Source organism: Phoca vitulina, unplaced genomic scaffold, assembly GCF_004348235.1.
Source record: "Phoca vitulina isolate PV1807 unplaced genomic scaffold, GSC_HSeal_1.0 scaffold7, whole genome shotgun sequence".
Taxonomy (NCBI): Eukaryota; Metazoa; Chordata; class Mammalia; order Carnivora; family Phocidae; genus Phoca; species Phoca vitulina.
This window is the reverse complement of record NW_022589710.1, coordinates 40729300-40741326: the sequence shown is the minus strand read 5'-3', so window position 1 is coordinate 40741326 and position 12027 is coordinate 40729300. Positions and strand designations below refer to the sequence as shown.

General features: G+C 53.7%; 1 protein-coding gene across 2 annotated transcripts in view; it reads right to left on the bottom strand.

The window, feature by feature from the left end:
- Positions 1-306: 306 nt before the first annotated feature.
- PLEKHD1 (pleckstrin homology and coiled-coil domain containing D1) overlaps positions 307-12027 on the bottom strand; it is a 30603-nt gene continuing 18882 nt past the window's right edge. Inside the window, exons 7-13 of one of the 2 annotated variants that reach the window (XM_032405410.1) lie at positions 7738-7832; positions 6186-6279; positions 4575-4753; positions 3882-4014; positions 3370-3514; positions 2766-2915; positions 307-2458 (exon numbers count right to left, since the gene is read on the bottom strand). In XM_032405410.1, the coding sequence (XP_032261301.1) occupies positions 2289-2458; positions 2766-2915; positions 3370-3514; positions 3882-4014; positions 4575-4753; positions 6186-6279; positions 7738-7832 (966 nt within the window). In that variant the 3' untranslated portion in view covers positions 307-2288. The remainder of the gene's footprint in view (positions 2459-2765; positions 2916-3369; positions 3515-3881; positions 4015-4574; positions 4754-6185; positions 6280-7737; positions 7833-12027) is intronic. The other variant, XM_032405411.1, reaches the window with a different exon arrangement.

Sequence of the window (12027 nt, the reverse complement as noted above, 5' to 3'; positions counted from 1 at the left end):
CTTTCACCTCCCCTGGAGCTATTCCCACTTACGTAGTCTGCACCCTTTGGTCAGTGCTCAAATCAGAATAAAAACCAGCTGACAGTCCTCGTTACATGGGGACGGCCGGGACCTCAGGGTGGGAACACAGATTTTTCAGATAATTATTAAGAAGCCACTCCCAGGAGGTGCAGCTTTGCGGAGTATTTCCTCATAGGTAGAGAAACGCGCAGGTTTATTAAGACTACATGCGGCGAATCGCACAATTCCACATCTGGCCTGCAGGGGGCAGCATCTCTCTAGCAATGATCACACCACAAGCACTACTGCGGGAAACCCATTTAATTGGCCAAGGAATACGGGTTTGTTTTTTGTTTTTTGTTTTTTTAATCAGATCAATACATTTCCAATAAATAGTTTCCACTGTGATACATTTTCATATAGAGATGTTGCTCTTTTTCTATTTACAGTGTTAGGTACATAGTGAGCTTTTAACAAATAAATACTTGTGGACTGATCAGTTGGTTGAAGATAACCCAGACTGGCCTGAGGCATAGAAAGTACAGGGTGAAATGGGAGGAAAGCAACTAGGGATTGGTGAATGTGCACAGAAAAACACTTTCTATTCTGGTAAATAGCTTGCGTGGGGGGAAAATGTATTTGGAAATTTCCAAAAGATATTTCTCCAAGAGCAAACCATTATTAATCTAATTCTTTAAAAAAACAAAAATAAAAAACAGCAATCTTGATTGTATACATCTTCCTCCTCATTTCAAAGTCCATCCTCTATTCATGTTAGATAAATGAGTTCCAAGTTTATGCAGGTTTCTACATGTTTAAAGTTTTTACATTTAGACTCATCCCTTTTCGGATGTATCGATTCTAAGTGCCTCTGCCCCTGTCCCCACCCAGAGTCTGCAGAGACTGGCTGAAGCCATCAGAGTCCACCCAGGACTTTAGCTGAGTCCCCTTAGCGTCACAGGGCAGCCGCGAGCACAGAGCAGGGCACCGCGGCCTGGCCTGGGCTGGCCGTCCAGCAGATATGCATGTATTTTGAGGGGGTGGGGGGACAGCACCTCTGCTGGGGCATGCCCTACGGCCATCTGGGGCATCTGTGCACCACTCAGACGGGGCTCCTTGCTCTGTTTGCCAAGCAGCAGAGGATCAGCACCTTTAATACCACCAGTGACCATGAGCACCCTGATCCCTGGTAGACCCCTTTTCTGGAGAGATAATAGACCCAGGCAGCTTTGGAGGGTGTGGCTAGGAAAAGAGGAGAGCAGACTGTCTGCGGCAGAGGGGTGCCCCCCACAGACCACCGGCAGGGTGTTTCAGCTTCACCCGATGACATGGGGCCAACCAACGGCTACTGGCCTTATTACAGGTCCGGGCCCGTCATCTTCCAGGGTCACATTGCTTCACTGGGTAAAGCCTCTGCAGGGAGAGGAGGCAAGGTGCCTAAAGCAGGCGCAGCTCAGAGGGGGACATCTGTGATCCCACAAACCAAGAGAGGCCCCACAGCCAGAGGCAGCTGCCTCCCTATCCAACCAGGAGTAAACAATGCCACCTTGTCCCCCCCCCCCCCAAGCTTACTTCTTGTCCTCTGGGAGAGCCCTCAGAATCGCTGCTGGCCCCAGATCCCAGCCAGGGCCCTGGGCCCTAGGTACCCAGCAGGAGGGATATGGGACGGAAGGGGCAGGGTCACATCACCCTCCAAACCAGCTGCAGCTGCAGGCGGGTGAACTCAGCTGGAGAGAGGAGCGAGCTGGTAGCCCCGCAGGGAGGGCCCAACCTCAGGAAAAGAGACACCATGGCAGGTGTGCTATGCCACAGACCCGAAAGTCACTGCGATAGGTCCCGCCCTGCCCCACGATCTGGTAGAAGTGAGCAGCCTCGGCTGAGACACATCTATGGGTCTCAGAAGCAAAGAAAGGGTTAGGAACCCCTGGGGGAAGCAGGTGTCAAGGTGGGGAGGGGAGGCCAGAGAGGCAGCATCACAGAGATGTAGCGGGCACAAGAACGGGCTGTGGGCCCTGCCTGCCCCACTCCCCAACCCAGAGGTCTCCAAGCGCAGCCAGGCCCCTCCTGGCCTCACCAGCTTGGGCCTGTTTGGGCCTGATGCAAACCCAAGGGTAGGGTCTGGGGCGGGGGTGAGGGAGGGGCCATCGCCGTCCTTTGAGGGGGAGGCTGGCCGCCAGGCGGAGCCCTGGCCCAGAGGGGAGCCGAGAGGTGCCAGGTAGAGTTAGACCTCCCCCTGGCACCCCTTCCCCCACTGAGGAAAGACCTGGGAGGCAGGGAAGGCCCGCTCCTCACTTTCCACCCCGGGGAATCACCGAGGGGGCTCCTGGCTGGTTTGCCATGATGTGGTAGATGGATTCTCGGAAGCGCTGGTCCCGGCTGAGCCTCTTGGCCACCTCCTTTAGCTCCTCCATGTTGTTGGCATCCAGCTGGGAGGTCATGAAAGACTGGGACGGCTTCACTGGGGAGAGGGAGGCCGTGAGCAGCCCTCTCTCCACCGAGGCTTGGCCCGGTCCCCAACCCCAGCCCGCCTCCCCCGCTCCCCATCCCACAGGCTGCCGAGCTCCTCCCAGCCTCTCCGCGCCCACCGGCTCCCGGAATCCCGGGAGAAGCCCGAGGCCGGTGGAGCCAGGTCCAGGCCGAACTGTCCAGCCTCCGAGCTGGATCAGCACTTCCCAGTCCCCACCCTCCCCTCTTCCGGCCGCGTCCCCACCCGCGGCCTCCGACCGTCCCCACGCCAGCAGGGGCACGCGGATAGCCACACTCACTGTCATTCCAGGAGGTGCTGGACCGGCGCCGGTGGAAGCGGCAGCTCTTGATGCGGCGAGTGGCCGCCTTGTGGATGTACACGGAGTTCTTCATGATGACCGGCATCTTGGCCTCCAGCTCCGCGTTCCGGATGCACTCCTCGAAGAACCCTGCGGCCGCAGTGCCGCTGCGACCTTCCCGCCCGGGTCCCGACTCCCGCCCCCCCCCCGCCCCCCGCCCCTCGGCTCCCGGCTCCCGCCCCCCGCCCCCCGCCCCGGCTCCCGCCCCCCGGCTCCGCCCCCCGCCCCCGCCCCGGCTCCCGCCCCTCGGCTCCCGGCTCCCGCCCCCGGCTCCCGGCTCCCGCGGGAAAGGCACGCTGCCGCCCACCCGCCCCCGCAGGGCACCGAACTCCCCGCCGCGCCCCCACCCAGTTGCGAGGGCCTGAGGAAGCCGAGCCCAGGACGCGCCTGCCGCGGGAGTCCGGAGAAGAAACTCCCTCCGTAGCTCGGGACCACCTGATGCACACCAGGCCCCTTGCGGCGCTCCCGGCTCCGCAGGGTCTGGACTCCCGCGGGGGCTGAGCCCGAGGGCTGGGGGCTGGCACCGGGGCGGGGCGGGGCTCACTTTTCAGATGGCTCACGTCAGCCCGCATCCTCTCCTCCTTCGCCTTGTTCCGCACCTTGGAGTTGAGCCCTTGTTCCAGGCTCCGCAAGGCCCCCTCTGCCTCCCGCAGACGCCTCTCCAGGTCCATGCGGACCTTCACCTCCGCCTGAGGGGAGAGGGAAGACAGACGAAAGTGGGGTCCCGGGGAGCAGTTGCCATCTCCCGTGGAAGCCTTCCCTGGTCATCCCCTGGCTCAAGCGGGCTTGCTCGCCTCTGGACTTGGATGGAAGTTACCACATCCTGCTTCGTGTCTCGAGCCCTTGACCAGATGTCCCCGACTCAGCCCCTGCACCGGGCAGGGGTCTACCAATGCTGCCCCACCCCAGCAGCGGGCTCACTGCTCCCCCAAATGGTGGCTCCATCGCCTGCCCCTGGCGGGTCAGACTGGCAGAGATAATTGAGGTAGCTGCCAGGTAGAGATGTGAGAGGGAAGGTCCAGGAACACAGGCCGCTCCCAGCGTCCAGGCCAGCACCTTGAGCTCCCGCTCGGCCTGCTGCTTTTCTGCGGTCAGCTCCTGCAGCGAGTTCTGCAGCGCCTGGGACTGGCTCGAGTAGAACTCCCGCTCCTCCTCCAGGGCCCGTGAGCGCTCCTCGTTCTCCTTCATCCTGCCGGGCGAAGAGGCGCTCAGTGCACGCTCACCCAAGGGGCTTTCCAGTGGGAGGGCAGCCCCTCCTAGAGACCTGGCTGGAGAAGCCCTGACACCCAGGCTTCCTGAGCCCCAGAACTTTCTGGGTTCTGTCACCCAGGGGATGAGAGGAGTGGTGTGGACAGTGAGGGGAGCCCCTGGCTTAGAGTCAGAAGGCTGGAGTCTTGGGTCCTGGTCTTGCTAGTTCTGTGACTTCAGGAAAGCCCTATCAACCCTCTGAGGCTCAGTTTCCTCATTTGTACAAAGGAGCTATGAGGAGAGGACCTGCCCAGCCTGCCACAAAGTACTGTTAGGCGGACCTAATGCCTGTCCGTGTGGTTCACACCAGTGCAAGAGAGAATGATCAAGTCAGCTCTGGGTAGTGACAATTTTCTTCCCCTTTGTCTCATGGGGAAACTGAGTCCTAGGCAAAAGGAAGTAAGTGATCTATCTGGTCAATGCCAGCTAGAACCCAAGAATCTGTGTGTGCAGTTCAAGGAAAGTTATCAAACTGGACTCCGGGCTTGAAGGGGCGCTCACCTCTTCTCAGCCAGGAGTTTCTCCTCCAAGAGCTGCTGCATCTTCTCTTCTATCTGCCTCAGGTTGCTATGGAGACCCCCACTGGGAGGGGGCTGCTCACTCTGATTGGCCAGTGTCTGCAGCTGGTTCTCATTCTCCTCCAGCATTGCCAGGGTTTTCTTCTTCTCTATGGAGAGTTCCTGGCATGGAGGGAGGGAGGGACGGAAGAGAAAGAGCCTAATTTAGGTTCTCCAACATGGCCACCCTCACCTGCCTTTCAATTTCAGGGAGTGATGCCCTCCTCACTCAGTCTTCTAGGAGAGACACCTGAAATATCTTCCTTCTTCCCTGGAGGTAAAAGGCCAACCAAGATCTCCTTCTTCACAAAGAGGCAAAGTTACTCTCCATCGAGGGACTCAGGGAGGAGCCCAATGCAGCTTCCAGGGAAGTTGGCATCTATAGAGCTGGGGCCCAAGGGCACCATGAACTTCAGGGGTCTTTATTCCTCCAGGGATGAGTGAGGGAGTATGTTGGGCTCATGAAAAACACCCAAGAGGGGCCAGGCCTAGAACAGATTTAGACGTCATCCCCATTTATCAGGATGGGGTCTTGTACTACCCCAAAATTTTGGAGTTGAAACATTCCACAAGAACCATCTCTCATGATGTGAAATGGAAAGATAAACAAATAAAAGCACCACAAACAAAGCCCCAGTCACTTGAGAGAGAATAGAAACCTTGCAGCCTTCAAGGCAATTCATGAATTCAGTAAACATTAGCAACGTGCCAGGCTCCTGCTAGGTGCTGGGCTTGTAGAGACCTTAAGGCACGGTCTAGTGAAGTTCACAGTTTGCAAAATACAACCTAGTGTCCCGTAACAGATGTGCAAAGTTCTGCAGGAGCCCAGAGCTCAGAGCAAACCCTTGCTTGGGAGAGTTAGGGAAGCTTGGCTGCGGTGATATTGGAGTTGAGTCTTAGAAGGATGGATGTGTTCTCCAGGCAAAGAAGAGTGAAAGGATGTTCTGTGTAGAAGGAACAGCTTGGGCAAAGGTGTAGAGTCTGAAAGAGCTTGGCTTCCTCAGGACACATGAGCTCTGGTTTGGAGTAGGGGTCAGACTATCTTTGTGCAAGATGTGGAGGGACAACCAAGGGAAAGTTGGGGAGGAGGGGCTGGGAACAGAGTTGGCATTTTGTCCTTGATACATGCCGCCTTCTTCCTCCCCCTCAGTTTCTGTGGTATCAAATGGAGGTAACATGACAGTTGATTTCCCTTCATGATCAGTTTCACCCAGGAGCAGCTAAGTGAATGAGCCACAAGAAGGAAGAAGTGGGTGGTTCTACCACACACTCTAATCAATCCTCCATCTGGCATAAAAATATAAGCACTGAAGAAGGTGGGTTTCCCAAGGCCATAGTCAGAGCAGGACAAATTTGAATTTGCTCCTCTGGGTCCTGCATTAGGCCTCCTGTGCTCACTGGTCCACAGAGAAGAAACCTTTTAGATCTGCACTCCATCATGCTCCGTTCCCCTGGTGGAGAACCTTCTGGGGAAATGCTGTTGGAAAAACTAGTATCATGTAGCCCAACCAACCAGGCTGCCTCCAGGCCAACCAGCTGACCAGTGGCCCCTCACCTCCAGCGTCTGCTGCAAGGACTCTGTAAGGTGCCTCAGCTCCTTCTTCTCTTGCTCCACACCCTTGAGGCATCTTGCAGTCAGTTCTAGCTCCCTGCAGGGACAGAGGGCTGGGTATGGCAGTGCCCACCCCTCCCAATCCCCTCTGCACACAGAAATGCTTCTGCTTCACCTCCCGATATGGCTCAGAGGGGTCCTTGGAAGGCCAGTCCCTCTCTGCATGGTGGGCTCCTGACAGCAGCTGTAGGGACCTGGGCCTGAAAGAAGGAGATCCCAGCCAAATGGGGTTGAAGTCACTTGCTCCAGGTACACAGGCATCTGTCAGGTGGGATAAACCCAGGACCACCCCACAGGCAGAGAGAAGCACTGGAGAAACCTGGCCCTACCTCCTGTCTTCCCGGGACAGACCCTGCTAGAACCCCTATTTACTCTGACTTGGGACATGGCTGAGGCCCTTCTCTGGGGTGATAACCCCTTTGCTGCTTTCTTAACAAGCCTGGGCCCCCTCAGGCATTTACCCCTGGTTTCCCTTCCTCCTGCTTGAAATGCCTTTCCCTTTTCTCCTGCCCAGTCTCCTAAATCCTACCCATCCTTCAAGGCCCAGCTCAATCGAACCTCTCTTCACGCCCAAAGGATCGCATGTATACCTTAATTCCTATGACACAGGGAGTCTGCACTGTGCCCCCTAGTGCCTGATTATATATTACTGTGTTGATCTTTCTTGGGTGTGAGCCTGGTTTTCCCAACCAGATCGTAAGATCCTGCATTGTAAGATAAGAGAACTTATCTTCTATTCTAGTATCTGGCACAATTCTGGAGATAAGCAGGTGCTCCACCATTTACTTGGTAAGATTCTCAGAGCTTCTCCCTTCCCAAAGCACTTGTTTAATTGACTTCCTTTTATAAGGTTGTTGCAAGAAAAGCCTTTCTGGGCTAACACTGATTATCAGTAGTGTTGAGGAGGAGGAGGGTGACAACCACCACCACCAACAGTACCCAGAGCATTAGTCTCCAAATTCCTAGATAGTCTGAATCAGAGTGACCTGGAGAGCTTTTATAAAATATAGATCTCTGGGCCCTACCTTCAAGAGACTCTCATTCTGTTATATGATCGTAATGTGCAACTGGGAACTGGGTTTGCAAACCATACACAGGACTAAAGATCCCAAGGGACGTCATTAGCCAGAATGAGAATGGACTGAGCAGGGGATGTTGAGGGTCTTGGCTAACAGCACCTCCAGGCTGACTTGTTCCCGTCTGCCTCTGGGTAAGCAAGACTTGACAGAGGCACGAGGGGCTCGTTGCTGGAGGGGGGCGGGGGGGGCACCGGTCTGCACCTGCCGGTGCCTCACTTCCAGGTTGTATGGGGTCTACAGCTCCTTCTGGGCTGCCCCGAGGCCTGGAGCAGCACTGGGAAGACAGGCCCAAACCAAGCCATCAAGTAGTGAGGCTCTCCTGGGTGAGACCTCCCTGAGCCTGATGGGAGACGTGGGTTCTAATGCCCTGCCCGAGGCGCACCTTCCTCCTACCCCCTCCTGGGCACCACCACCACCTTTTGATCTGCTCCTGCTCCATTTTCAGCTCCTGCACCACCTCCTCAAACTGCTGCTTCTCGGCTTCCAGCACCTGGTTAAGGCGCTCAAGCTCCTGAAGAGAACCAGAGGGGAAGAGAAGCGTCACAGGCAGCAAAGGGCCCCTGAGGTCAGGAACCGCCACTCTGGTCCAGGGCCCCCCCTGGGATGCAGTGCAGGCCAGGCCGGGTGCGAGCAGACTCGGGGCTAAGTCCCGAGGAGCCCTGGTCCCACTCAGCGACACCCAGTCTCAACAAGCCTTATCAAACATACTGAGCATGCTGCAGCCAGGGTTTAAAAAGGATCCCAATCGTTTCCCTGTGACTGGAGGTGATGATCATTCTAGATGTCTACTCTGCTGGGCAACTCCCGTCGCTAATAGCCTCAGGCGTGCTGGCCGGCTCTCAAGTGCTGGAGGGAACAGGGGGTGAATGTGTATTTCCCTTAAAGATCCCGAGAATGCCATTGGTTAAGGATGGCGAAGGAAAGCCATTCCCAACCCCAAAGTCAGAAAATCAGGACTCTTTCTTCCTCGGGGCATCTAGGAAGTTAACCAGCCCAGGTGGCCGCAGCTTTGCCTGGGCTCGGCCCGAAGGGCACAGGGGAGCCAGAAAGCGCCGGGCAGGCCCCCAGGCAGGGCCAGACTCGCCCGGTCAGGAATGCTGGCCCGCACCGTATTTCCCCAGCAAGTGTGTGCCCTCCACGGGTCCCGTTTTCCTGGGCCTCACTGGCAGGTGGGCCTGCAGGGTGCACTTCGAGGGAAGCTTAGCTGGAAGCAGTTTTGTGACAACTGCTTTGCTCCTCCATAGTTCACAGCGCGGGAGGGTATAATTTCTAGCCCCTCAGATGCCAGCAGGCCCTGGCGATGCCTCAAGGAGCCAGAGTGAAACTGAGGCTCCTGAAGATAACACGGCAAAACAGTCCTTTGGCTTTTCCTAACCCTCCTCCCCACGTTGGCCCCAGGTCTACGTGATATAGTGCGTTTCCCACCTAAGTCCATAACCATGTGCCCAGGCCGCACTGAGTGCTGGGCGACAGTCAGAGAAATGGGCACCCATGAATCAGAGCCTTCTACGGTCAAAGCCACTTGAAAGGCGCGTCGGTCTTCATCACACACTCGAGTCCCGGAATCAGTTTTCCGGCCAAGAGGTGGCCCGGGCTCTTGCTTGAATGGCTCTCATGACAGGGAATTTGCCCCCAATGAAGACAGCCTGTTTCACTCCAGAACAACCCGCTCAAAGCTCTTCCTTCCGGGTTCAACCTCAGCACGGGCCCTCTCTGAAAGTTACAACAAGAAGCACTGAGGAAGGGCCGCAGACTTTGCCGAAAGTTTTGTGGGGCTCAAAGGAGAGGGCTGAATCTCATTTATGGAGCAAAACTGCCCTCCAACGCCCCCATAGCCACGCCTGTCCTTCGACCGAACTCTCTCCCTTCAGCTGCCTCCCTTGCTGGGAACTTGCCGCCTCAGATACCATCTCGTCTTAAGCCCTTCTCCTCAGCCTTGAAGCCTGAAGACCCCAGCCAGCAAAGGAAGAGCCGGGGAACGGCGCTTAGCAAAACAGAAGACTGGCAAAGCCAAACACACAGCCAACTTGTGGACACCCTGAGTCCCTCAGGTACACCCAGGAGAGGGGGCAGCCCGTTTCATCCACCAGCGCCATCTGAGCCCAAATCTGCCTCCTCATAATTTCCATCAGTGGGTCCACCTTCTCCCCTTGGAGCCATAGAACAAGACTCATCTGTTTTCCCTTCAGGTGTTGGGGACAGCTCTTCTGTCCCCAAGTCTCCTCTCCTCCAAGCCAAATAATCCCGGCTTCACTGCATTATTTCTAAATCCCCAATAAAAGTAACTATGCTTTAGAAAAGAATGCAGGCCCCTGATTGGGAAGATTATAGTAAAGGTTCTTCCCAGTTAATTTATAGGCTCAATGCAATTCCAGTAAAAACCCCAATGAGATTTTTTTTTATAGCTTCATTCATTCATGCTACACATGTTTATTGAGTGCTTAATACGTGCCAAGCACCTGCCAGGCTCTGCATTGAGGATGTGAAGATGAGCAAACCCAGACACGTCTCAGTTCTCATGAGCATACAGCTCAGTGCAAGAATCAGAAACTAATAAAATAAATACACACATGAGAGTATGTTTACAAACCAAGGTATGTGATGTGCCCTGCAGGGACACAGTTCTATGGAAAGTTGCCTTGGACAAGAAGGAGGGAATGATTGGTAGGGGGAGCAGGAGATTCTTGAGCCAACAGGTGAAGGTGGATAAGTAATAGAGAAGAGCATTCCAGGAAGAAGGATCAGTATGTACAAAAGCCCTTCGGAAACCTGCTGCCCTGAAAGAAGCAAGACAGGCCCATAGAGCTGGGCCCAGAGTGAGGGTGGGAGGGAGGAGGCTGGACCACACAGGGCCTTGGGCTATGCTGGGGATTTGGGTCTTTTTTCCTGAGCAAGAACAAGCAATGAAGGTTTTGAGCAGGGAGTAGGGGAAGAAGGTGGGCAACAGAATCGACTTCCATTGTAAACCATGACTCTGGCTGCAGCTTGGAGAAAAGAGATGAAGAGGGGCCCGGAGGGATACAGGGAACCCAGGTGGGAGGCCACTGCCTTAGTCTAGCCAGACCTAGTGGTGTGAACCAGAGCAGGGCAGTGAGATGGAGAGAAGTGGCCAGGCAGGTTCTAGAGCTTGTGGGGGCAATGCTATCAGAACTTGGGGATGGAGTGGGGGAGATGGGAAGGACAGGGTGAGGCATGATTCCCGGGTCTCCAGTCTGCACAAACAATGGATGGTGGTGAATTCCCTGAGCTAGGGAACCCTAGAGGAGGACCACCAGCTCTGCGGGGGAAGATCATGAGTGGTCTTGGACATACTGAGTTTGCAGTACTTTTGAGACTTCTGGCTGGAGATGTAATATCAACATTTGGATATTAAGGGGCTGGAACTCAGCAGAGAAAAGGGACTGCATCTGTCAATGGGGAGTCATTTGCATGCACACAGTAAATGAAGCCGGAGGTGTGGTCTAGATTACCATTGGATCTAGTGCAGAGAGAAGAGAGGGTGTGGGGGGTACTCTTTGAGATGGGCAGTACTACCTTGTAGGGTTAATGGGAGGATCACATGAGCTAATCCATGCAAATTGTCTGCAACATAGTCAGTGCTTAATAAATGATAGATGGTATTATAAACTGAAACTGTGTGGTATCTGTTCACAGATAGACAGCAGTTCAAAGTAATGGAAAAGGGAATTCGGAAACAGATCTTGTATATGATAATAATGACAATGACGGATAACATTCTCTGTGAGCTTACTGTTCTAAGTACTTCACATGTATTAACTCATTTAATCCTCATAACAACTCTGAGAGTGGATAATATTTTTACCCTCATTTTACAGATGAGAAAAACAGAGGTACATAAAGGTCAAGTAAACTTGTTCAAAGTCATGAGTGTCTTCATCCCTTTTTCCCACACTGTAGCTAGTAAATGATGAAGGAAGAACTCAAACGTGGGCAGAGGGGTAGAGCAAGATGGAAATGTCCATGCACTGCTGGTGAGAGTGAAAACTGGTACAAATTTTCTGGAAAGCAATCTGTCAGTATGCATCAGGCATCTTAAAAGTTCTTGCCCAGGGGCGCCTGGGTGGCTCAGTCAGTTACACATCTGCCTTCAGCTCAGATCATGATCCCAGGGTCCTGGGATGGAGTCCTGCATCGGGCTCCTTGCTCAGTGGGGAGCCTGCTTCTCCTTCTGCCTGCCACTCCCCCTGCTATGCTCTCTGTCTCTGTCTCTCTCTCTCTCTCTCTGACAAATAAATAAAATCTTGAAAAAAAAAAAAGTTCTGGCCCAGACTCAGGGATTTCCCCCATTGGAATCTCTCCTAAACAATTAGACAGTAGACCAAGATTTATGTGTACAGAGATGTTCACTGTGGCATAATTTATAATAGTGGAAACAGTCTGGATGTCTAAAACTAGAAGAGTCGTTAAATGGAACATCACATAGGATGAATCAGTACCTGGTCATTAAGACTGAGGTTTTCAAGGAACGTTGAATGACATGAAAACTTGCTAAAGGTACAATGTTAATGAAGGTATAATGAAAAAGCAGGCTATAAAACAGAATATCTGCTATGATCCTATTATGTTGAAAATATATATAAGAATTATATATATATTAAAGATTTTATTTATTTATTTATTTATTTATTTATTTATTTATTTATTTATTCATCTATTTATTTATAGAGCGTACACAAGCAGGGGGA